This window comes from Saimiri boliviensis, chromosome 1, assembly GCF_048565385.1.
Source record: "Saimiri boliviensis isolate mSaiBol1 chromosome 1, mSaiBol1.pri, whole genome shotgun sequence".
Classification (NCBI taxonomy): Eukaryota; Metazoa; Chordata; class Mammalia; order Primates; family Cebidae; genus Saimiri; species Saimiri boliviensis.
The window spans coordinates 194,740,790-194,767,728 of NC_133449.1; the positions used below are offsets into that span (position 1 = coordinate 194,740,790).

Here is a 26,939-nt window from a genome sequence, read left to right on the forward strand (position 1 = left end):
TCCAGCCTGGATGACAAGAGGGAAAACTCCATCTCTCTCTCTCTCTCTCTCTCTCTATATATATATATATATATATAAAATACATATAAGTTGAAATTGTAAGTTTCTTATGACTAGTGATTGTAAGTTATTTTCTTCTAGATTGAGGCATTGTTATATTTATTAGCAATTCTCAAGTGTTCAAAACAATACAAAATACTATTTTTTATTATTAAATGTGATGTTTTACAGTTAAGTACACACATTTATTGTTAAATACTACTTCTTATTAGAATGAGACAGAGATCAGATTCAATGTTTTCTCAATTTTTCATTTTTATAAATTCTGAGAAAATATTTTCACATTAATAAGTAGATGAAGGCTGGGTTTGGTGGCACACACCAGCACTTTGGGAGGTGGAGGCAGGTGGATCACTTGAGCTCAGAAGTTCAACACTGGTCTAGGCAACATGGTGAAATGCTGTCTTTACAAAAAAAAAATTGCCAGGTGTGGTGGCACATGCCTATTGTCCCAGCTACTTGGGAGGCTGAGACGGGAGGATCACTTGAACCCAGGAAGTTGAGGCTACAGTGAGCTGAGATTGTGTCACTGTACTCAAACCTGGGCAACAGAAGAGAACCTGTCTCAAAAAAAAAAAAAAAAAAGTAGTTGGGTCTATAAGGAGTTTTGTCATTACATCAATGTCACTTAATTCTTTAAACTCCTTCTAATTGATATCAGTGATCTTTAGGTCATACTTTGTTCAAAGAGATTATTTGGAAATCATCTGACTTGCAAAATAATTTGTTACCCAGTCATTAGAAGTATACATTCTCTAAACAGCCCAGTTGTTTTAAATTTACAAAGAACTGGCAAAGATAGCTGAGGTTTTTACAACCCAGAGCAATGCCTATAAGTTTCTCAAATGTCTTTCCTTTTACAAATGGGAAATATACAGCTATTATGAAAGAGTTTGGAAAGGAGACACCTTGAGCATACTCCTTTACTGGCAGATCAATTTTAGGAAAGAACATAGGTGTAAATCGAAGACTGAGAAACCGATAGCCTTTTTTTTTTTTTTTTTTTTGACAGAGTTTCTTTCTGTGGCCCAGGCTGGAGCGCAATGGTGTGATCATGGCTCATAGCCTTGACCTCCCCAGCTCAGCTCAGGTGATTCTGCCACCTCAGCCTCCTGCGTGGCATGCCTAGTTGTGTGTCTGTGTGTGTGTGTGTGTGTGTGTGTGTATGTATGAGTATGGGTAGAGTTGTCCAGGTTGGTCTCAGACTCTCAGGTTCAACAATCTGCCTTACCTCAGCCTCCCAAAGTTCTGGGATTATTGGAGTGAGCCACAGCAGGAACTGACAGCCTTTTAGCTAAGTGTCCATTTATCCCTTAACAATCCCATGGGGGATACAGAGCTCAGTTTGAAGATGGCTGATGTGAATGTTTACATCTTATTGAATTAGGTGAGAGAGACAAGTCAGTTCAGGTTAGGCCTTGGTTAGAACATTCTACACTGGTATCCGTACCCTGGAAGAGTATAGAACTGTGACTTACATGCGAGGGATAAAATAGCCAGTCCTCTTGGTTCATTAATTTTCATGGATGGTCAGTCTTATGCTTTATACTTTATTCTTTTATATTTTCTTCTCAGTGGCAATTACTTCAGTTTTGGGAATCTGATGTTGAGTGTAGTCTGATACTGACTACCTAAGGAAGTACTATGCTATACTTAAAAATGATTGACTGTAAAAACATAAGAAATGTTTAAAGTGTAAAATCAAAATATATAGTTAGTTGTATGAAAATTATTTCAATTATGCAAAACTACATAAACTTCTGGACAATACTATAATATATGAAAACGAAGTTATAATTTTTTTTTTTTTTGAGACGAAGTTTTGCTCGTTACCCAGGCTGGAGTGCAATGGCGCGATCTCGGCTCACCGCAACCTCCGCCTCCTGGGTTCAGGCAATTCTTCTGCCTCAGCCTCCTGAGTAGCTGGGATTACAGGCACTCACCACCATGCCCAGCTAATTTTTTGTATTTTTAGTAGAGACGGGGTTTCACCATGTTGACCAGGATGCTCTCAATCTCTTGACCTCGTGATCCACCCGCCTCGGCCTCCCAAAGTGCTGGGATTACAGCCGTGAGCCACTGCGCCCGGCCCGAAGTTATAATTTTTTTAATAAATGTTTTTAGTGTTACATGGCTTCTAACATAACGTTATTGATTACATTTATGATGCTGAGGGTCAGACTGTCTACTGTAATATTCTCTTGCTCCTAGCAGTACTAAGGAATTATGTGAGCTTAAGTTCCCTCAAACAAAGTGACTGAAGGTCCACTTCAAGAGGTCAAAGGTCCATTTTCAAAAATTCTATTTCCTCATCAGGATTCATGATGGGTGTTATTCCCCAAACACATTTAAACATTTTCATCCTAGTTTAATACAACCTAGGTCTTAGCATCACAAATTCCAGAGATTTATCAGCTGCTGTATGAAGTAGTAATTCTTTTCATTCATATATATATATATAACCTTTTTAGCTTTCTTTTATTTCCCAATTTTATTATTCAGAGCTGAAGAACTTGACTTTACATTGCTCTTAGGGTTTACCATTCCTCATAGCCTTTATAGATTTAGAGACTACTTTAAAAAGAGAGTCACGTTTGGCAGACTCCAAAACTAATCTCCTTTTTTGAAATTTCGGTCTCCTCTGTGTGTTCTGAGGTGTAATTACGAGCTTGGTGATTTCCAGGGCTCACCAAAGGAAGAACAGAAGACTAATCTGAGGGCCTTCACGTGTGTGAGGTTAATACTGGTCCCCACCCAAATTTGAATTTTAGCTTCCATGATTCCCACGTGTTGCGGGAGGGCCCTATCGGGAGATAATTCAATCAAGAAGGCGGTTCCCCCATGCTGCTCTCATGGTAGTGAATACGACTCATGAGATCTGATTGTTTTCTAAAGGGTTTCCCTTTTCGCTAGGCTCTGATTTTTTTTTCTTGCTTGCTGCCATGTAAGACGTGGTGCCCTTCCCCTTCTGGCATGATTGTGAGGCCTCCCGTTTCCAGCCACATGGAACTCTGAGTCTATTAAACCTTTTTTTCTTTATAAATTACCCAGTCTCGGGTATGTCTTTATCTGCAGCGTGAAAACGGATTAATACTCTACCCTTCTGGGGTGTCTGAGATGGAACCGAAAGATTCCCTGAAGGAGCACCCCAAACACTGGAGAGGAGAGGAGCCAGCGAGCTCTCAGAACTCGAACTGCGTGGAGAGACTTTGGTGCGCACAGATCCGCCCCCTCGCAGCGCCCCGCCCCCTGGCACGCTGCACGCACACGTCCTTCCAGCAGCTCGCGGCCCCGCCCCCCACCGCCCGGCCCCGGCCATGACGCCCCGCCCCGCCCCTAGGCGGTTGCTGGCAGCGGCTGCCGCCCTCCCACTGCCCAATAGCGCGGCTGCAGTCTGTGATGTGAAGCTCTGCTCAGGCTTGTCCGGCCCCCGGCTCGCAGCCCATTACACCATCCGTCGCAGCAGCAGCTGCAGCCCGCGCCGACTTAGAGGGCGGGAGGCAGCTGGGGGGGCGGGGCGGGGCGAACAGCGCGCCCGGATTCATTCCTGTGGGGCGCGGAGCATGGAGGAGCTGTGCGGCCGCAGGCGGAGCAGGGCGGCCCGGGCGGCGGCGGGGACAACGGTTTCCCTTTGAAGGAGAAGACGGCCTGAGCCCGAGTGACCATCGGCGGCGGGGAGGACTAGCCCCCGGGCAGGTAGTGGCGGCGGCGGCGGCTGCCAGGGCTCGGGCCGGAGCCCTGAGGTGCCCGCGGAAGGCCTGGGCGGGAAGGAGGGCGCCGGGGAAGCCGAAGGCGGGCAGCGGGCTGGAGGCCCCAGGCTCGGCCCTTCGGGAGCGGGTTGTAGTCGGTGGAGGAGATCGGGGAGGGGGCTGCCGCTGTCTGGAATAGGGAGCGGGGAGTGTTGTGTTGGGCGACTGTGGTTTGAGGAACCTGCGTTCATCTCTTGGCGGGGGGTTGGGGTGATCAAAATGGGGCGGGCGAAGTTAATGGCTAAAAGGCAGGCGGATTTCCTGAGAGCCGTGAGTAGTTTTAAAGGAAAGAGAATTTTGCGAGGGGGAGTTTTGGCCTTAGCCGAGGTTCGGTGTGCCCGACCTTTTTGTTCCTTCTCGAAACCCGGCCTCGGTGAGGCCTTCTAGCCTGGCGCCCTCGGCCAGCTCGCCTGCGGATGCAAGAAAGAGAAACATTTCTGAACCCGGGTCTCCTGCCTCTTTCGGTTGTACTCTCCCTGGGCGTGTGCAAAGCCAAACTGGAACAAAGCTTGGCTGATTAGAGCTGGAGGCGAGAAAACGGGCTGCCTGTAGTGTTTAAATTTTCCGCACATGGAAGAGTCTGCCTGCCACCAAAACATTTGGGTCTCTGTGTACCCTTCTGTATTTTTCTTTACCACCTTTTCTTTGGAGGTAGGGGGCCGTGGGACGGAGTAGTGCCTGAAGTTTAGCTTTTATTCCTTTCTTCCCACAGAAGTGGAATTAAGAAGTGTTTTGCCTTTACCTATAGAAAATTACAAGCTGCTATTGTTTTTTTCTTTCTCTAGTTTGGTGCCGTTTGTCAGATGTTGGAAGGCAGTAGGACGGAACATACTCTTCGTGGTTGTATATCCGCTCTAGGGTGCAGCAATTAATATTGAACTTTGGTTCCTGTGACTTGCCTGTGTCGATAGAGTTAAGCTGGAGCTCTGCTTTGAAAGATAAAGCACCGCGTCTCAATTGGACATAAATGGATCTAAAGACAGCAGTATTTAACGCAGCTCGGGATGGCAAACTCCGGCTTCTCACCAAATTGTTGGCAAGCAAATCCAAAGAGGAGGTTTCCTCCTTAATCTCTGAAAAAACAAATGGGGCCACGCCACTCTTGATGGCCGCCAGGTATGGGCACCTTGACATGGTGGAATTCCTCCTGGAGCAGTGCAGTGCCTCCATAGAAGTTGGGGGCTCCGTCAATTTTGATGGCGAAACCATTGAGGGGGCTCCCCCTTTGTGGGCCGCTTCTGCAGCAGGACATCTGAAAGTGGTCCAGTCTTTGTTGAATCATGGAGCATCTGTCAACAACACGACTTTAACTAATTCAACTCCTCTTCGAGCTGCGTGTTTCGATGGCCATTTGGAAATAGTGAAGTACCTTGTAGAACACAAAGCTGATTTGGAAGTGTCAAACCGACATGGGCATACGTGCTTGATGATTTCTTGTTACAAAGGACATAAAGAGATTGCTCAGTATTTACTTGAAAAGGGGGCAGATGTTAATAGAAAAAGTGTTAAAGGTGAGTTCAGCTTCTTTGTTTTTCTAAGTGTCTACCACTTATTTTCAGGAAGTTTGATACGTAATTATAAGCATTGGTGTTGAGTAAACCAACATTTGACAGACCTTGTTTTGATTAGGTAAGTCTTCCAGTCTGACTTTGTTGAGTGTTTTTCTGATGTTTGGTAATACATTGAAAAAGTGTGGTAAAAGACTTCTGTTACTCTGTTAAGCAATATTTTCTCTCTTATTTGGAGTAAACTTAAAATTCTTGGAAAATGGCTTTCTCAAAGTTGCAGAGCATGTTAATGGTAGTTGAGCTGAGCCTTTAGGCTTTTACTTAATCTACATTAATCTACATGGGTATATGGTTAAATGTAATACATTTTTCTTAGTTTTTTTTTTTTTTAGAACAACCTTGGAGTAGAAACTACTATATCTATTGGGTCATGGTCTTATTTGTTCTAGGTAGTTATTTCACTTATTCTGTCAGAGAAGGCTAGTCCAAACTGACCTGGAAGGATTAATATCACTGGAAAAGGAAAAAATCTGTTCCCTTATTCCATATTTGTTGTCAATAGATAATCCTTTTATAAGAACATGCATTAAATATAGCAAGAGAGAAAACACATTTTTAAAACTGCTTCAGTACTGAGAGTGCAAAATAAGAACTAGATTAAACAGATGTGGATTTGTTGGCTAGCAACAGTGTAAACACCTTTGTCCAGAAAAAGGGCTCCAGTTTACAATTGTGTATAATTTACGTTGATTGTAGTAATCCAAAAGTAGCAAAAGATAGTTTAGAATTTTTCTTAACCCTTAAAAGCAACTGTCTTCATAGCATAATTTTGGTACTCGAAAACCTTAACTTTCCTTAAACAAATCTATTTATACAATAGCAAAAAAATTCACTACCTAATTTTTAAAAGCTATTAAAATTTAAAAGTAGCATATAGACATGTTAAAAAAAAAACTCATAAATTGGTTTACAATAAAAAATACAGAAATCTTATTCCTGATTTCTAGATCTCAACCAATGTGCTGACAACCACTGTTTACAATTTTTATGTGTCCTTTTAGAGCTGATCTATGCAAATACAAGCAATCTTGTCTATGTACAAGCATACTTGTTTGTGTAGCCCTCCGTCTAGTGGTTGATTACATACTGTTCTGTCTTTATTTATTTTTCTAACCTTGGATGTCATTCAACTTCAACACATATAGCTACCTCATTCTGTTTCATGGTGATACAGTATTTCATTCATATGAAAGTACATAATTTATCTAGTCTCTACTGCTCAATACTTAGATCACATCCAGTACTTTGCTAATACAGACAATGCTACAATAATGTGAACATTCTTGAACAAAAATGTGTCTTTGCACACTTGTATGAGAATAACTGTAGTATAAATACCTGTGTTTAGAATTGCTAAATCAAAGTGAGTATACATTTGCAATTGTGATAGTGTCTGCCTTTCAGAAAGGTTAAACCACAAAATTATGGGGTACTATGTAGTTATTGAGGATATTTACTGTACATAGTATGATCTTTTTAAAAAAGATTTGTTATGAAAATGATACAAAATCATTGTGAATTTTCTGAATTTTTTTTTTCCAGAGGAAGTGTAAAAAATCCCACAAAATTCCAATACTCTGGGATAATAATACTTCCAAAGATATTTCTGAATTTTGCATACAGATATATGTATGCAGTTTTGTATGCTGTTCTATAACCTGTTTTTTAGCTTAATAAATATTGTCTTTAATATTACTAATTATAGCTCTTTAATTTCAATAGCTGTATACTCTTCTACTAATGGAGTTTTATGTTGCTTCCAGTTTTTCAGTATGATAAAAAAAAGTTTCTGTAAACATTCTTTCTAATAAGTGTTTTCATTTGTTCCTGATTATCTTTAGGTGGCTTGGTAAATCAAATGACGGCATTTTTTTTCTCCAAACAGTTATCATTCTTTTGAAGAATGCTTGTTTTCAGAGAGCAGATTACTGCTGAACTAACCATGTTAATATTGGGAATGGTTTGAAATCATGACTGCTTGTTTAGGTTTATTGAATTTTTTTTGTTTCTTTGTTTTGGACTTTTTATTCATCAGCTTGATGTAGAGATTATTGACAAATTCATATTTAAGTCAAATTGGAGTATGTTTTAAACTCATGTCATTGGAGAGATGAGAACTGGTATTACTTCCCTTATATTTTTCAAAGCTTCTTTATATACTTCTGGAGATACATGAGAAAACTCCAATATAAGTAGCTCATATTTTTTTAGCATTTTCTCCTGAGAAGCCACAAACAGTATTTAACTTGATTACTTTTGAGCTCTTTCAGGCAAATGTTCCCTTTATCACCACTGTCATCTTATAGTCTTGTATGTGAGGGTATGTATGTTCTCTCTTTTGGTCAAACTAATTCTAAGTCATTTTTTTCCCCAGTATCAATATCTAATATGTATATCTTTTAAAAACTACATGTAACATGAGAAAACAATTTCATTCCAAAAATTGTTTTCTAATAACTTCAACTTTATACACATACATGTAGATATTGTCACTTTATGTGCAGAATTTTTACATTTTCATGGTACCTTTTAATTTCCATAGTGATTCTTCATGAAATGTTGGGGGCAGGTTAAAGTACTTCTACATCCTCCTCCATTCTGATCCCAAAGCATCAATACTTATTCTCTCATTGGTTCTGGATTTTCTTCTATGGGTTGATGGTAATAAAAGCAGGAACCAGTTGAAACCGAGTCAGGGACACTGGAGAAGGATGTGATATAGCAGCAAGAGAGGATTTTTCCCCACATTTTTAGCCCCTTCCAAAATGTAAAAAAGACTAATAAGACTAGAGATAAAATAGAATAATTTCTTAGGATGTTTTGCGCATCATTCATTGGAAATGGTTCTGATGAAAGAAAACGCCAATACATTGTGCTTGGTCTGCTTAAAGATAAAATGCGTGTGACTTCTACATTCCATTACTTTTAAACAGGCAGTTGATACTTGAACATATTATTTAACTCTTTTCATTACTTTTTAACAGGCTACTGGCATTTTGAACGTGTTTTAACCTAAGGTAGAATTTACTAAGTGAGAGAGCAATTGTTTTGTTCCTCAGTGTGCCAGGCTGTTAGGATGTACAAAGAGGAATAAGACAAGATATCCAATCCTTGATTCTCTGCTCTTGAGGAGCTCATGGTTTGATTGGAGAGACAGGTTCATAAGCAGATATTTAAACCACAGTATGGTAAGTGCAACAGTAGTGCTTTCTACTATTAGGTATTTGGAAATACTTTATCCTCAACAGTTTTTAACCTGAGGGGACAATGAGTTTCTTCTTTTCCAATGGCATTCCAAAAGGGAAAATATCTTTGAGATATTTAAGAATACTTCTTCGGTTTAACAGTCACAACAACTGATTTTTGAGACAGGAGTTTGTATTTATTTAGGACTCTAGACTGCAAATCAGAAGTGATTAGGTGAGTCCTTCTTAGAGCTATCACAGTGATCTCATTGCTTTGTGGTCGTATTCATCTTTGGCTTCCTTTGGTTCTTCTGTTTGTGTTTTGGGGTGGTTTTGTTTTTGTTTGGAGTTAGAATAGAACTTTGCAGATCCAAAGTGAAGTCCTCTTGAATTCCACTTTTACACCATAATTCTCATGGAAATTGGGCAGCTAAAGGTTCTTGATTCAGTACTACAGACCAGTAGAAAACTCTGTAGGCTCAAGATTTAGAGACTGGCTCTAGAAGACATTCTGTCCTCATTCGTGGGTCAGTCAGTTTAGATACTCAAAGTAGTTAAGTAAATTGGTAAATAACATGCAGGTTCTGTAGGCAAGGCATTGTGTTGGACATTTTGGAGATTAGCTGATGCAAGGTGTCACATTTTTATCTTGTGAAGGAGTAGTATAAGCAATCTATATTACAGAATTTTGAGCAAGTGTACTGACAAGGATTACTTCATGGAGAAAGTAGAAGTTAAACAGGGCCTTGAATTTTGGTGTTTAGATCTACAGACAGGTTGGAGTTTAGATCTGAAGAAAGTTTGTTGGGGTATAGATCTGCAGAAGGATTTTGGTAGTTTTGCAGGTTTAGGAAATGGCGTAAGGAAAGGCACATTGAAGAATATGCTTGGAGGGTCCAGGAATTGGAAAGTAGGCATATTCGGACTAAAAGGCACTCAGGGCTGGATTTTAAAGGACATTGAATCTCGGTAAAAGAGTTGGATTTTATTCTTCGTGCCAGCGATTCAGCAGAGGACTAACTGGAGTGGCTTGTTTGTTTGCTTGTTTTCAGAGAAACTTACCTGACTGCATTTTACTACATCACTGTGACATCTAACTGCATTCTACTACATAGTCTTTGAGGCTAAACACCTGGTGTTTTCATCCCATATACTAGAAAGAGTATCTGGCGCTAAATGAGCTTGTTGAGTGGACATGTTGGATTTAAGAGAGGAAAGATTATAAGCTCCTTGTTGGCAAGCACTATGTTTTATAGGTCTTTCTGTATGGAAATAAATATATGCATGAAGACTTGAAGTAACAAAGACAGTAGTTGACAAAAGTGACTGGCACAGGTAGATCTCTATAGGGGTTCGGAAAAGGGAAAAACATGTAGGTATGTAGCAAGGATAGCTAGTATTAAAAGGGTTTGAGAGAGCTAGTTCAGAGAGTTTGCCTTTTCATTAAGGAAACTTTCTAAATTTCACACACAGAGAAAATACATTGAACCGCTCTGTATCCATCATTTTACTTCAACAATTATCCATTTGCTGAAGTTAAAAAAAAATGTTTCTACTTTCCTTTTGTTTTCTGTAGAAGTTTAAAGCAAATCCAGGGCTTTGTATTATTTCTCTCTCATAATATAGGCATTTAGAGTATAGATGTGTTTTAGTCAAGGAAATGCTAAAGAAAAATCTTATTTAATTCCCTACTGTAAATGTACAAGAATCTCAAATGAGAAAATCTCCCTTGTAAACTAAAAACTGTTGGTATTCAAATAGATTAAGATAATGATTGCTGTCATGGTAGCTGGGTTATTTTAGTAGACTTTAGTACTATCTGAGTGTTGGAAGCTGAAGTTCTCATTTCCTTCTTGACTCTTCTCAGCTGTTGGTTACCTCAGCATACCTACTTTCAGAGAAAAATACAAGGGGGAAGGGAAGGACTTAAACTTGTATCTACTGCATAATATATCTGTATTTATTTTGATTGAGTAATAATGTTTAAATAACTTACTAGTTGAATTCGTTAACATTTTAATCCCAAATTATGAAGTTACTCCTATAAGTTCTTCCATGTTCATTCTTTTCTTTCTTATATCCCCAGCACATTTTTCTGTGTCCTTGGGAAGACTTGGTATCCAAGTTGGATAAACTAAGCCGTAAATGGTGTGCGGATTGAGTTTAGTAGGGAAATATCTATGTGGTTCTTTGTCCCTGGAGACTGGATTTTGAACTGTAAATCCTCACAGAATTGAACAGTTTGGTGAGGAGGAGGAGTTCCTGAGCACTGTTGCTGTTCATATTGGTGGTGGCAGTAACATGAACTTAAGCTAGAACTTAGTTTTACTTATTGGCCTTCGGGTACAATGTGGCTCCTTCAGTGGGTTCATTTTTTTATCAGATTTTCGTAGATTGATTGATACAATATGTTTGTTCAAAATAAAACTCAGAAAACCCTGGGCATTCCAGAGATTTATGCTGTTGAGGCATCAGGAATATATATGATGGAAGATAGAAGAGATAGGGAGAGACCCAGATGAAAAAGTCACATGGATGCAAATCTGATCAAAACATCTCTTCCTTCTTTTTTTCCTTCCTTTGGGAAGAGCTGTGATTGAATAGGGAATCTGTGAACTAGAACGGGACAGGGAATTATAATGTTGAAGATGTTTTCTGTCATTAGAGTTTTTTACACATAATTAGTTGTTTTTAGTCCTCATCCCTTAGCTCGACTGCTCTTAGCCTTGAAAATTCTACTTAATATCAAGACTCATTTCAAAAACAATTCCTCATCTCCCTTAGGTTATAAGAATGCATCTTACCTCTGTGGAAGCAGATTTTTTTTTTTAGCATTTAACTTTGTCATAAGCTCAAGAACCTTTATTGTTAAATTTCTGTATGTTCTTTGCTCAGTGCCTTATGTAAATAATAATTGAAGGGTGGGCACATAGTAGTCTTGGCACAATTTATCTTTTCTTCTTTTTTTAAAATTCCTTTTTGTTTATGAACTGTTCTTGAGTATCTCTCACGATAGACTCTACATGAGGAAGAGAAACATTCTAAGCAGAGAAGCTTTCTTCTAGTGCTCTTTTGATACCCTAAGTTTTGTTCCTTCTGTCCTTTCTTATCTCCTCTATTAACCCACGCCTATTAGTTTTTCAGGGAATAAAATACTTGGAATCAGCATTATTGTGCAGTTGATCCACACACCTTTTCCTCATCTTACAAGTGTACCATCTCTATACTCAGCCCAACCCCAACTACAAAGTTGCAGAAGGAATGTGTTGGTGCCAAGCATAGTAAGCTGAAGAAAGAGAGATGAGGATTGTTTTTGTGTCTTTCTAGATAAATCTATTATAATAAAAGACCTTCTAATTGCTGCTTCTATCAGTCAAAACTTACACTTTTACCAAAAATACAGTATTTTGATTTTAATTGGATTTTTTAAACAACTTTATTGAGATAAGATTCACAAACCCATTTAAAGTGTATACAATTCAATGGCTTTTTAGTATGTTCATGGGGTTATACAACCATCACAGCTATCAGGTTTTCATCACTTTTCAAAAAATCTAATATCCATTAACAGTCACTCCCTCCTATCCCTCACCATTCCCCGGAAACTGCACTAGTCTTAGGCAACCACTAATCTCCTTTTTGTTTCTGTCAGTTTGCCTGTTCTGGATATATCATTTAAATGGATTCACGTAATGATGTAGTCTTGTGACTTATCTCATTTGCTTAGTGTAATGTTTTCAAGGTTCATCCATTTTGTAGCATGTATCAGTGCTTTTCTTCTTATTGCAGAGTAATATTCCATTGAAACCTATATCACTTTTATTCATTCCGCAGTTGATGGGCATTTGTTTTACTTTTTAACTATTCATGTACAAGTTCTTCTGTGGATGTATGTTTTCATTTCTCTCAGGCCTATACCTAGGAGTGGCATTGTTGTGTTGTAACTTTTTTTTTTTTTTTAAACAGGAACTATTAAACTGTTTTCTAAAGCAGTTGTACCAGTTTACATTCCTGTCAGCAGTATAAGAAGAGTTCCAGTTTCTCCACACCCTCTCCAATACTTGTTCTTACTCTTCTTTTTTAATATAGCCATTTTAGGATGTGTGAAGTGATATCTCATTGTGATTTTGATTTATATTTCTCTAGTGGCTAATGATGAACATTTTTTCAAGTGCTTAATTCATGTGGTTATTGGCTCTATCTCCATTTTCTTTGAAGAAGTTTCTTTATCATCCTTTGCATGTTTTTTAACTGAGTTATCTTTGTGTTACTGAACTGTAAGAGTTTATATATTCTTATATATGTCTTATCAGATATATTATTTGCAAATGTTTTCTCCCATTCTGTGGATTTTTTTTTTCTTTTACTTTTTTGATGGTGGTATTTATAGCAGTTTGGATAGTTCTTTTACAAACTGATTTTTAAAGAAATTTGACTGTGGACTGGGCGCAGTGGCTGACGCCTGTAATCCCATCACTTTGGGAGGCCAAGGTGGGCTGATCATGAGGTCAGGAGTTTGAGATCAGCCTGACCAACATGGTGAAACCCCATCTCTACTAAAAATACAAAAAAAATTAGCTGGGCATGGTGGCATACGCCTGTAATCCCAGCTACTCAGGAGGCTGAGGCAGGATAATTGCTTGAACCCGGGAGGTGGAGTTTGCAGTGAGCTGAGATTGCACCACAGCACCCCAGTGTGGGTGACAGAGTGAGACTCTGTCTCAAAAAGAAAAAAAGAAAAAAAAAAAAGAAATTTGACTGTGTATCACTTATATAATGTCTTAAGCAAGAAAATTGTTAGGAATAGGCTGTGGGATGTACTGAGACTATGCCATTTACCACACAGGAACTTTTCCATGGATGAAACTTTGTAATCTAATTGTGAAACATAACCCTATTCCTGCTTTGGCATATGTTTAAATTTAGCATTAAAAGGAATGATAAAATTTTATTTCTGTGTGGTGTAAAAGGGCTGTGACCTAGCCCTCCTTTTAAATTTATGATCACTATGACTTGATATTGCTATTAGATATATTAGCTATGTGACAAGTATCTATATAGTAACCATGTGGCAAGAAAATAATATTCCTTCTCTATTTTCTTGCTACTCAAGGACCAGCAGCATAGGTATCACTTGTACTCGACCGAGATGAACTGCATCGAAATCTGCATTTTACTATGACTCTAGTGATTTTGTACATGAAAGTTTGAGAAGCATAGCTTTATTCGACTTATACTAAACACACACACAAAGCTTGAACTACATGAGGAACTTAGAAACAGCAGAATCTACTGAGTTCTTACTGCTAGAAAAAGCAATTTAAAGACATTTTGTGTTTGTTAAATATTCTGCAGTTCTTAGGAGGACATTTTTGTTTTATTAAAAAGATAGTAAATTCTGTCTATTCCACGAAAGTGGCTTAGAAACTTACTTGATCCTGGTGAATCTTGGTAATTTTATCCAAATTGAGATAGTTATGTTATGTTGAAGCTCTTTTATGATTTAGGTGGTTGGTTGGTAATATACTTGCCCTTATCAAACCTAAAACATTTGATTTGGACCCAGAGAATTCTTGGGCCTCTAACTAGTTCTTCCTCAAAATACAGATATGTTTTTGAGTTACCTAATTTGAAAAAATAAAAATGGATTCCATTCCTAGGCACCTAAGCTTCACAATTGAACATGAATTTTTAATGCTTTACTCACCTGCTATCAAAAGATTACAGATGTCTTCAAAATTAACAGCAGTGAAGATTGGCACTTTAGATGCTTCTTGAGGAATACTACCATCCTTTAATGCACAAGCACTTCCCATAGTTTCCTGACCTTAATGTTTATCCCAGAAGCATCCCAATGAAAATGGTGCTTTTCATTTTTCCACATTTTCTTAGTATTGTTTGTATTTGTACCATACTATTTTAGCTTTCTAGAGAAATTCTTTAACAGAATTAATACTTAATATTGTGCCAGTAACCTGATTTCTAAGAAATGTCCATTTAACCAACATGTCTTTTGAGAAATCATTAATTTTTTGTTTTATGAATTCAGTGCCAGAAATTTTTTTTCTCCAAATGAACTTTTTCTTAAAATCAGGCATTGAGAATTGTTTAATATAATACGTTTTTTCTTTTTCTCTTCATTTTTTTTCTTTAGCTAAAGGTAAATCCATTAAATTTCAGAGGTACATATCTTTAATTTCATTTCAGATACCTAGTAGTATTTATTTTTGAACTTTCTGTTGCTTTATTTTTTGTTGTCTTTCTCACTCTGAGAGTGTAAAAAGAAGACATCATGTGGAGATGCAAAATCTTTGGGAAGTATGATCACTCTATTATGGGAATGTTTTAACCCAGGGAAAATTCTTGAGCTGAATCTATAGTACTTGGCATATATTGTTATGCACCAAAAGTTTAAATCAATTATGTTGCCTAGCAAAAAAAGAAAATGTGATTTTAATGATTTTTGGCATGTAACAGCACATACTAGTCACAAGACCTTGGTAACTCACTTTTTTTATTTGGCATGTTATAATACTTTTTCACAAAAAAAATTACACTTAATACAGCATATCTAACACTTGAGACAACTGACATAGAAAAATATTTACAAGAAATTTAACAAGCAACCGGTTATCATTTTACAAAGTGCTTACAGGTAGAAAGCCAGATTAATTCCAGAAACTAAAACACAGACATGTCATAAAAGGAATTAAAGTTTATAAACAGATTTGATAAAATATTCTATTTACCAAGGAATAGAGGTAATATAAATGAAAAAGTTAATTTTGGTAGTAGAAAGAATAAGGGGGAACTTTAAACAGTTTTTATAATCCCATTGGTAGTGAATTGAAGATGTATATTAACACATTTTTGGTTCCATTTTAAGCTAGGCATTAATTTTTTTGGTCATTTGTTTATTGACATACAATTTACATGCAATAAAATTCATACTGTTTAGTGTACAGTACTGTAATTTTTGACAAACATATACTACTTGTTTTTTTAAAAGTTGGAACAAAAACTTCCTTCATGCTCCTTTACATTTAACCCCTCTCCCAGTCTCCAGCCCTTGGCAGTCACCTGTCCTTATAGTTTTTTAAACATTAATTTTAATAGTAAAAATTCTGAAGCAGTGCAGATGTCCATCAACAGGGAAATGTTTATGTAAAGTATGACGTACTCCCTTACTTGAACTTTCAGCATAAAACCATTTAAGATTATGTAGAATCTGTGTAGTTACAGAAACTATGCAGACATGTAATACATGACAGAATGTCCAAGATGTAGGTGAAAAAAAGCAGGGAATAGCTTTATATATATTTTATACATATATATATATGTACTGATTATAACTTTGTCAAAACATACTATATAAAAAGACTTGGAGAAATGACACAAAAGTTATAATTGCTTTAAGATCATGCTTTTTTTTTTTTTTTTTTTTTTTTTTTTTTGTCTCTTTTCTAATCTGTAAGTAGTGCTCTAGGCTGTAAGTCAAAAACTTACCTTTAGGACCTTCCAGGACAGAAAAGTGTAGTGGTTATACATTTAACATGCTAGAGTAATTAAAAAGATCTCCTTCTAGGATACTACTTTTTGAACTTATTTTGTCTGCAAAAACTAATTACTTTTTGTGATAACAAATATTAAAAATTTAGAATCTACTTTAGCTTTAGCAGTGCTAGTTACTTCTGGGATATAAAAGAAATACAATATAGGATCTGTATACTTTAAGAATAGACAGTTTAGGTAAGAACTTACTTGTGAAACACGAGCATTATACTGTTGTCAGATATTATAATAGGTGTTATATGAATAATTACTAGGATGACCCATATATTCACCATGCATTCTCACAATGATAAAATTGATATGATATAACCAAGAAAACGTCTTTAAGCAGTTGAAAATTTCTAGTGAAATTTGAAGGACAAGTTAAAACGGTAAAGACGAAAGTGCATTATAGGAAGAAAATCAAGAACTGAGGCATAGAGGTAGAAGTTAGCAGGGCTGTTTGTTCCTGGTGCTGGCTGAAGTACTTAGGATGGAATAATATGAAGCATAAGCAGATTTTCTGCCTTGTGTGTGGGAGATGTAGACAGTGTCTTCTGGTTAGAGCAGGTTTGACAAATAATGTATGGCCCAGGGTTCAAATCCAGCCCATCCTGTTTTAGTACTGCCTGAGAGCTAAGAAAGGTTTTTACATTTTTGTAATGGTTGAGAAAGAAATCAAATGAAAAATATTTTATAACACATGAAAATCAAATTTTAGAGTACATAAGTAAAAGTTTTGTCGGAAAACAGCCACGTCTATTAATTTAATATACTGCCATAGCATATTTCATGGTACTTGGCAGAATTTAGTGGTTACAAAAGAGTCCTTATAGCCTGGAAACCTAAAATACTATCTGGCCCTTTATTGGAAAAGTTTGCCAGTCCCTGAGTTAGATGCACAGTGAATCATTCGTTCCAGAGATAGTAAGAAGTGAAGCTAAACAGGTAAGGTAGGGAAATATTTGTTAGTCTTTTAAAATCCATATCCTTGCATATCCAAGATTAAACTTCAAATAATGTTTTCTGAAACCGTAGATTTCTTCCTCATTGCTCTCTCCACACAGATAGTGCTTTGAGAATCAATGATGTATAATTTTGAAGGCCATCTCAAAAGATTTTCTGCTTTTCCTTAGAGGAAGTGTGAAAGCTTTTGGAAGAGTTGGAAAGTTGGAGGAAGAGTTAGAAAATGCTGTGATTGGTTGAAGTTCTATTATGAGGTTTGGTTTTATATTAGATATAATTTATTCATTGAGGTTTAATATGACTAGTGTTTAAAATACAACCTTAGAAATGAGCAGTACACTAAAATGGCAGTTGGAGTTTATGTTTTCCCACTAAATTCTCTTTCCTATTTGTATGTAAAATGAGTTTGTCATCTCTACCTTGCAAAGTTATTGATATAAGATTAAAAGGCAACAGTTAAATAAAATGTAGGAATATAAAAAATGCTGTATTTGCATACTTTTTCATTTTTTTTTAACTGTTTGCTTCTACTTTCTCTAATTTAATTTACTGTTTTTTCTTGTAACTTCTTCAGATGGAAACTTAGCTATTTTTTTAAGCCTTTCTTTTTATTTATGCCAGTTAAATCAAGTTTGTAAGCTTCAAATCTTTATCCTTACTGGTTTTGGTCTTCCAAACTGAGAACGATATGTTTAGATGTACTAATGTTTGCAGATTTGTTTGCTTTCCTTGTAGTTCTGTCGATTTTTGCTTTACGTAACTTAATTTTATGTTATTAGGTGAAAACAAGTTTAGAATTATTATATCTGTATATTTTGAATTTTATATCATTATAAAATATTTTCTTTTATTGCTAATCATGTATTTTGCATTAACGTCTACTTTCATATTTTATTATCAGATAGCTTCTTAATATTTAGTTTTTGCAAAGAGTATTTTTTTCCCAAACTTTCACTTCTAAGGATCATTTTCTACCCATGTATTTAAAGTGTGTCTCTCGTAAGCAGTGTGTCTTGAGTTCTCTTTGTATTTTCAGTCTGACAGTTTTTGTCTTTTAATGGGACCGTTTACTTTACTTGGATTTAATGTAATTACTGATAATTTTTGGATTTTTATCTCCTGGGTATTTTTCTGATTTTTATTTGTCCTGCCTGTTTTGTGTTCCTTGGTCTTTTTTGCCACCTTTTGGATTATTGTTTCATTTTTTTCTCTATATCAGATAAAATGTAGTTATGCGCATACCCTCTATTATTTTAGTAGTCATTCTAGCCAGCACTGCTTTGACTTGTCAAAGGCTAGCATAAATTTCTAGTTTTATATCTTTCCAACAAAGAGATCTTAGAACGTTAACACCAGTTACCCACCCTCCTTACTTCCATGTTTTTGCTGTCAAGTGTTTTATTTCTATGTACGTATTTCAAGCCTTACAAGATACTGTTATTTTTTAAATGAGTGTTTATTTTTTCTACTTTCTGTTGATGTTTTTGCCTATATCTCCAGACTTCCACGTGGCTAATCTTCCTTCTGCCTAAAGGACACCATCTAGTATTTAGAGCTGCTGGTAATAAATATCTTAATTTTGTTCCTTTTCATTTCCTTTTCCTAAAAGGGTTCTTTATTTGACATTTATTCTTGATGTGGGTATAGAATTCTAAGTTGGCAGTTAGTGTTCTTTCGTGCTTTTAAATATCATTCCATGTCTCCTAGCTGCTGTTGTTCCTGATGAAAACTTTGCTGTCGGTTTGATTATTGCTCTTTTATAGGTAATTTCCATTCATTCTCGTTGTAAGATTTTTCTCTCTGTCCTTAGTTTTCAGCAGTTTCGCTGTGTTGTACGTCAATGTATGTATTTCTTTTTATTTATCCTTCTTGGAGTTTGTAATACCTACTGAATTTCCAGTTTAAATTTTAATCAGCTTGTGAAAATTCTTGGACTTTATCTTCTTAAATATTGCTTTGGGTCCCATTTTCTTCCTCTAGAATTCTGGTTTTGAGTATGTTAACAACAATCTTCTGACATTGTTCCCTCTTTATCTTATAGTCTCCATCTTTTCTGTTCTTTTACCACTCCCTGCTTTTTTCTGTATATTTTCATCTGACTTATTTTCTAGTTACTAATTCTCTGTTCAGCTGTGTGTAAATCCACTTTTAAAGCCACCCACAGAGTGTTTCAGTTCTAGAATGTTTACTTGAATTTTTAGTTTCTAGTTTTCAGTTGAATTCTCAATTTTAAAAAATCTCCTTGAATATGCTAAGCATAGTTATTGTTTTAAAATCTGCATTGATAAACTACATTATCTGGGTCTCCTTTTGGGCTTTTCTGTCAGCTGTTTATTTTCTTTGTTTTTTTGTGTTACGGTTCCTTATGTCCTTTTCATTATTTTTGATTGGATACCAAGCATTACCTATGAAAAATATAAATAATTTGAACCCTAGTATGATAATACCTTCCTCTAAATAGTATTTATATTTGCTTCTGGCTTTTAATTATGTATACTAGCAATCCTGGATTATTTTAATTCAATAATGAGATGATTCTAAATTAGATTTCTGTTTTTGTGAAAGCTAGTCTATTCGCAGTTAACTCAGTTAACTTTAACTCCCTAGGATTAAAAGTTGGAGCTCTAACCCAAAGTATGGGGAATGTTCTAAGTTCCTTTCTTAGTAGGCTGTAGGCTCTGCTTTCCCACTCTGTCCCTGCAAGGCTGTCGGAAGTTCTGCTCAGGTTTTCAGCTATCTCTTCTGGAATTGGTGGAGGCCACTGTGGGAAAGCTGCCTCAAATTCTGAACTTGACTTTAGTTTTCTTTCTTCTTCTTCATATTGTCCCATTGTTATCTCTTAAATCCTATCAAGCAGATTTTTAAAAATACATTTTTGAGCTTTTTTAATTGTTAGTGGGAGGATGATCACATTACAGGTATCTTTGCCATTACTGGATGTGAAAGTCTTCCTTATCCTTCGTTTTTTTAAAGCTACTTCTTTTCTCTTGGTATGTGTGTGTATTCAAAATAAATATATTCTGTATTTTTTCAATAAATACAGACATATAGTTCATTAAATTGGCTTTTGCTACATTTTATTCTTGATTTTGTGCTATTCTGAATAGAGAAGAGTGCCATCTAAGCCATTTCTTTATATTCAAATTTCTCTTATATTGCCTATTTCTTAGTAAAACATGGGGAACAGTAGGGGTTCCCAATACAAGAGAGTGTTTAAAATATACTTGGTATAGTAGTCACATTTAATTGAAATTATTTTAAATAAATGAACATCAATAGTCAGAAGTTCTGGGCTCTTACAGTGATTGGTTAACTTACACATTGTTAAAACATTTTATCAAACGCTGTTTCATTGTAGACCATTGAAATCTTGGGTCAGAATAATTATATAGTCCTTACAGATATCATAGTAGACTAAACAGGATAATCTTGTGGAAAAACTCAATTTTTAATATGATAACTTGTTTTTTTCTAACTTTAGTTATAGTCGATTTACTTGAAGTATTCAAATTTAAAATACTTTCTGGTACACATGCTGTGTTAGGCATCCCCAAAGCCACCCCCATATTTGGAGGTAACTCAGCATACAACTGTACTCCTAAGTAACATTTATTGCTGTAATGTAATAAGGACATACAGCTAAATCATGAGGGGTAAAGGCGCAGGTGAGCTGTAGATAAATCTTTGCCTAGGTATTATTATGCTCTATTCCTCTCATGAGGGATCACATAGAGCACACTCTTCTTCTGTAATGTAAATACATATGTGTCATGTTTCTACCAAGGGAAGCCCATGACAGACTCAATGCTCAGGATTTTTACTGGGGGTCGGTCACATAGGTACCCTTTGCCTCGCTCATACCCAAAATTTTATACTTCCAGAAGGAAACCAGGCATTCAGTATAAACTACTTTGTTGGTACAAACAGTTTAGGTACAGTAAGCCACCCTTATCATTTAGGGAAAGTTTTATATCAGTATAAAGAACTGTTTACCAGCCAGGTTCCCAGCTACCAGCCAAAGGTCCAACCTTGCAAGAAGGTCTTTCTAATGACTCGGTCTCAGCCTGCTGTGCTACCTCTTTTCTACAGACATGCCTAAAATGACTGAGTGTTGAAATTCTATGTAAATGTTGCATGTAAATACCAGAGGTTGGCATGATAATTTCTATTTTGACAATTAGTAAAATGTTTATCATTAAACTTAGCTAAAATACCTGTTGTTTCTGATGTCTTAATATGTTTCATACGGGCTTTTACTAATGTGCCAATGCCTGTTGTCAGTTTTAATCTGTGTGTGGGAAAAAAAGGACAGTGTTAGAACATTTAGTACAGCTATGAAGAATTATAATTTATAATAAAAATGTACATAAAAAGTTAAATTATAATATGAAGTAATCCATTATGAAAGGACACTTCAGATATCTCCTTCTAAGGTTCATATTGAACCACCCACATATTTTTCAAATTCCATGGATTTGTTTTTCTTATGAGAGCTTTTTGGGGACAATCCTTTGTTACCAAGAATATTGGCTAAGACAGTTGAAATTCACTTGACAATCAAAAATAAACATTGAAAAAATAATTTCTGACTATTATTAGAATGAAACTGAAGAATCTTAGGTATATTAAGGGCCAGTCTGGCCAGGCATGCTGGCTCACACACCTGCAACCCCAGCGCTTTGGGAGACTGAAGCAAGAGCATCGCTTGAGCCCAAGGAGGTCAAAACCAGCCTGGGCAACATAGCAAGACGTGGTCTCTAAAGACAAAAAAAGACCAATTCCTTGTTTATAACTGTGGAAACTGACTGACCTGGAAGTTCAGTGACTTGAATAGCTGGTTATTTGTATTCTATCCATTTTCAAGTCATAGAATATGTACTTGAAAACATTAATGGAAAATACCAAGAGACCATGGATTAGTTTGAGTTTCTTCTGGTGACTTTGGATGTCTTTTTATACCTAATTTGGTCATGTCATTTATTCAACAAGTTTATTATCAGATACTAGTTTTAGGTGCTGGGGAAATTTTTTTCTCATTTGTAAACCAAGTATGTCCTACTTAACAGGCTTAGAGCTGCCTGCCTTTCTTTAGGTTCTAAAGTACATGTACATACTACGTTATATTCTGGTCCCCCAATGTATGTTATTTATTTATTTTTTCTTTCTCTCTCTTTAAGGTAATACTGCATTGCATGATTGTGCAGAATCTGGAAGTTTGGACATCATGAAGATGCTTCTTATGTATTGTGCCAAGATGGAAAAGGATGGTTATGGAATGACTCCCCTTCTCTCAGCAAGTGTGACTGGTCACACAAATATTGTGGATTTTCTGACACACCATGCACAGACCAGCAAGACAGAACGTATTAACGCGCTAGAGCTTCTGGGAGCTACATTTGTAGACAAAAAAAGAGATCTCCTTGGGGCTTTGAAATACTGGAAAAAGGCAATGAACATGAGGTACAGTGATAGGACTAATATTATTAGTAAACCAGTGCCACAGACACTCATAATGGCTTATGATTATGCCAAGGAGGTGAACAGCGCAGAAGAGCTAGAAGGTCTTATTGCTGATCCTGATGAGATGAGAATGCAGGCACTATTAATCAGAGAACGTATTCTTGGTCCTTCTCATCCTGATACCTCTTACTATATTAGATATAGAGGTGCTGTCTATGCAGACTCTGGGAATTTCAAACGATGCATCAACCTATGGAAGTATGCTTTGGATATGCAGCAGAGCAATTTGGATCCTTTAAGCCCAATGACCGCCAGCAGCTTATTATCTTTTGCAGAACTATTTTCCTTTATGCTACAGGATAGGGCTAAAGGCCTGCTGGGTACTACTGTTACATTTGATGATCTTATGGGCATACTTTGCAAAAGCGTCCTTGAAATAGAGCGAGCTATCAAACAAACTCAGTGTCCCGCTGACCCATTACAGTTAAATAAGGCTCTTTCTATTATTTTGCACTTAATTTGCTTGTTAGAGAAAGTTCCTTGTACTCTAGAACAGGACCATTTCAAAAAGCAGACTATATACAGGTTTCTTAAGCTGCATCCAAGGGGAAAGAATAACTTCAGCCCTCTGCATCTGGCTGTGGACAAGAATACTACATGTGTAGGGCGGTACCCTGTTTGTAAATTTCCATCTCTACAAGTTACTGCAATACTGATAGAATGTGGTGCTGATGTGAACGTCAGAGACTCCGATGACAACAGCCCCCTACATATCGCTGCTCTTAACAACCATCCAGACATCATGAATCTCCTTATTAAATCAGGTGCACATTTTGATGCCACAAACTTGCACAAACAAACTGCTAGTGACTTGTTGGATGAGAAAGAAATAGCTAAAAATTTGATCCAGCCTATAAATCATACCACCTTGCAGTGTCTTGCTGCTCGTGTCATAGTGAATCATAGAATATATTATAAAGGGCACATCCCAGAAAAGCTAGAGACCTTTGTTTCACTTCATAGATGATAATTTGACTGTATTTTAGCACTGTTAAAGCACGAATTGGTAACAGTTGTTTCATAAATGAGCACTGTTGTGATAACACCAGCATTCATTTAGCTTGATTGATGTCGTGCTTTCATTGGCTAAACCATTATAAGCATCAAATTTACAAGATTGGTTTCCCAGTATTTAATATAAATATACCATATAATATATTGTTTGTGAATTACTGAGAAATGTAACATCATATTCAAATTTCTAAAATTGTCTGCCAAAGGCTTATTCATTCTGGTTTTGTTTGCTGTTGGGTGTTTGGGGCAGAGTTAACCATTTTTCCATGGTATACTGATTTGTGAATTTTATACAATTGGAAGTCTTTTTTTTTCCTGCTTCTTCCTTCTCTTCTCATGTTTCCTTCCTGTTTCTACTTTATTTTTTGTCCTAACCATTTCTACTACAGTTTTTTCCTTATGGGCCCATGCTACGTTGTATAAACTTTAAGGACTTGTTACCATTTGCAGTTACCATAAGTGCTTTATCTTCTCTATGCACAGGCTTAAACTTGACTGTTGTATGTTAGCATATTTTCTATGCAGCAATTGGTCAACTTCAACTCAAAACACTGTTTTCTTATGTTTGTTACAAAGTTAGTTTTTTTTGAAAGTACTCTGTAGCATGTCAATTTTTAGAGCTGCAGTTTAGCTATTTTAGCTCAAGCTTTTTTGTGTTTTTTTTTTTCTTCATTTTCTTCACATCTGAGGTTTCTTTCTCTAATCCACTGAAATTATTGTGTGCTAAATTTGGGAAACAGATCTATTCTAACTCATTAACCCAGTTGAAATTTAGGTCTGTCATCTTAATATATCATGTAGTAAAATGAAGAATCTTTTTAAAGTGACCCACCTTTCATGCTGCTCCAGCATTGTCCTGCTTGTGCTGATGGTGTGACTAGGTGTAGAGAATTTGCTTAAATTTAACCTCAGAGTTTATCACACAGCTTAATGAGTCACATTCAAATATTCAGTAATTGAACTGCAAATCACTTTTAGTTACAAAAAGAGCTAAAGCATGTCAGTGGCATGATGCTTGCCAAGCCAGATCTAGGCATCTAGGATAATTAAGGTATTTTAGTATGCAATTTACTGCCACAATATCAAAGGTCAGTAACTGTGTTCTTTCTTTCTTCAAGCTTATGTATACCTTTAAAGATAACTTGCATGAATTACTTTGATTACTTTGGTCTCAATTATTTGTCACCCTAGTTAAACACGAAAGGTTGCAGTGCTTCCTGTTCCCTTACTGGAAGTTAGCTTTGCTTTTCTCTTTCTTTTTTCCTTTCTCTCTCTCTCACTGTCTTTTCTCTCTTTCTTTCACTTTCTCTCATAGATTTGCTAATGCCACAGAAAGGGCTCTTTTAACTTAAGATAAGTGAAAAGTACTAAAAAAGATTCAGGTAATTTTCATTCAGCACTTTATTGTATTTCAGAATAAAATTTATGATGGCATATTTGCCTTGCAAATGTCTTAATGAAGTTGTTCTGAATAAAAAGCTCCTTACTGATTTGAGAAAAACTCAGTTTACCTGTGAGTTTAATGAGCTGGATTACTCACTTGGATTTTTGTGTTGACATTTTGTTCTGAGGGTTAGTGTCTCTAAGTTATCAATGCAAACAGCCACATTAGGTTTGTCATCTTTAGTCAGTAAAAACCTTGTCATGAAGAGTAGTAAATAAACAAGGGAACATTATCTGACTTTTTGGTTAAATAATTGAGATTTAATTTTTAAAAGATATTCTTACACGTTTTACTAGGTTGCAAATTTGATTTCACCATTAAGAAATGGTAAATTGGGATATGAATGAATGCTCTCCAACCTTTTGATGAAGAGGTTTTACTATCTCTTACTAGTAAATTTGATGACATATTTGAATTGTCACATTTATTAAGAATACTTTGTGATTTAGACCAATATTCTAGAAATATCAAATATCAGTATTTTCAAATCATCTGCCTCTAACTTTGTGGTATAATAATTATATATGTATAAGCTATTATTTTTATAAAGGAAAACTTTGCCATTATAGTAAATTATATCAGTAGATCTCAATAATTGGGGGTAAAAGATGACAATTGGATTTTTAAGTGATTTGGTATTTCCTCCTCCTCTTTGGGGGCTGGGTAGGAGGGCTTACATGCTCTTAGAGTAAGGCACGCATATCTTACTGTTTTACAGCTGAACTTGAATTGTACAACTCCAGTGTAAAATAAGAATTTCTTTAGCATTTTTGCACCACTAAAAATAGATAACTTAGAAGTCAGTCTTGATAACTGAAATGACTTATTTCGCTTAGAATATATTTCCCCTTCTCTACCATCTCCACAGATGCCATTGGGAGGTTTTGAAAAATCAATTTAATAGCTCAAAATTGTCCCTGATTTTATTTTATTTTAGAGGAAATTGTTTCATAAATGTGAACTTAGACACTAATAAAGCCTTTGTCAGAAAGTATTCTCAAAATTCTGAATGGATTATAATAAAATACTTAAATTTGTGTTATCTTTTGAACCACAGATGAGTAAATTTTTATAATGAACCTGTTACACTCATGTGAATCAAACTAAATTGTACACTGTAGGATGGTGGTATTGACTGGAGTTAATGTGTAAGTTCTTACTACATTTCTATGAAAATAACTGTTTGGGGCCTGCTGACTTTTAGATGTTCCACTGGTTTGATCATTTCTGTAAAAGAAATGGTAATTTTACTCAGATTAGATGCCAGTCTACTTTATAAAGACAAATGGATTATGGACTTAAAAATAGTCATTTTTCTTATTCATAAATCTGACAGGCATAAACCCAAATCAAAGATAATTTGGTGCCCTTTATAAATTTGAAGTTAAGTGACAGCTCACTTGTGAAGTGACTACCTTCATGTGTATAGAGACCCCAGTCTACCATGATTTGGGAAAATTGTTTAGGTTATATGGGAAAAGCAGCTCTTTAAAAATCCCAGTGCCCAACAGAAACCTTAGGCTGAATTTACAGATATGATAATTTTTATAATTATTCTTAGAATTGTGCAGACTGGATGAGATGATAACGTATTCTTGTACACTGTAACAACAGCATTATTGCCTAGAACTTTAATCATTTTAGAGTTAGATACTAAGGAAACAAACTAACTGGTCATCATTCTTTTCTTTTCTTTTTTTTTTTTTTTTTGCCCTCATGTATCACTAAACAACTAGTTTCTCTCCCTTTTGTCAGTTCCCATTGCGTATTTTTCCAAAAGAAGTACTGTATTTGGATGCCAGCTAATAAATTGTCACACAATGGAAAAATCATATGCCACAATATTCATTGTAAGGTTTAATAAAATTAAATTTGCACCAAA

General features: G+C 36.1%; 1 protein-coding gene across 2 annotated transcripts; it reads left to right on the forward strand.

Annotated features, from left to right (window-relative positions):
* Positions 1-3,451: 3,451 nt before the first annotated feature.
* FEM1C (fem-1 homolog C) lies at positions 3,452-26,939 on the forward strand. Of its 2 annotated transcripts, none has more exons than XM_003920685.4 (3): positions 3,452-3,756; positions 4,595-5,320; positions 22,257-26,939. In XM_003920685.4, exons 2-3 carry the CDS (start codon positions 4,777-4,779, stop codon positions 23,564-23,566), a joined length of 1,854 nt encoding a protein of 617 aa, XP_003920734.1. In that variant the 5' UTR covers positions 3,452-3,756; positions 4,595-4,776; the 3' UTR covers positions 23,567-26,939. The 2 variants fall into 2 exon arrangements, with proteins under 2 accessions (XP_003920734.1, XP_074238554.1); XM_074382453.1 differs by lacking the exon at positions 3,452-3,756 and adding an exon at positions 4,067-4,460.

Coding starts and splice junctions, on each gene's coding strand:
- FEM1C (XM_003920685.4), top strand. CDS start 4,777: ATGGATCTAAAGACAGCAGTATTTAACGCAGCTCGGGATGGCAAACTC. Junction 5,321..22,256: donor TAATAGAAAAAGTGTTAAAG/GTGAGTTCAGCT, acceptor TCTCTCTTTAAG/GTAATACTGCATTGCATGAT.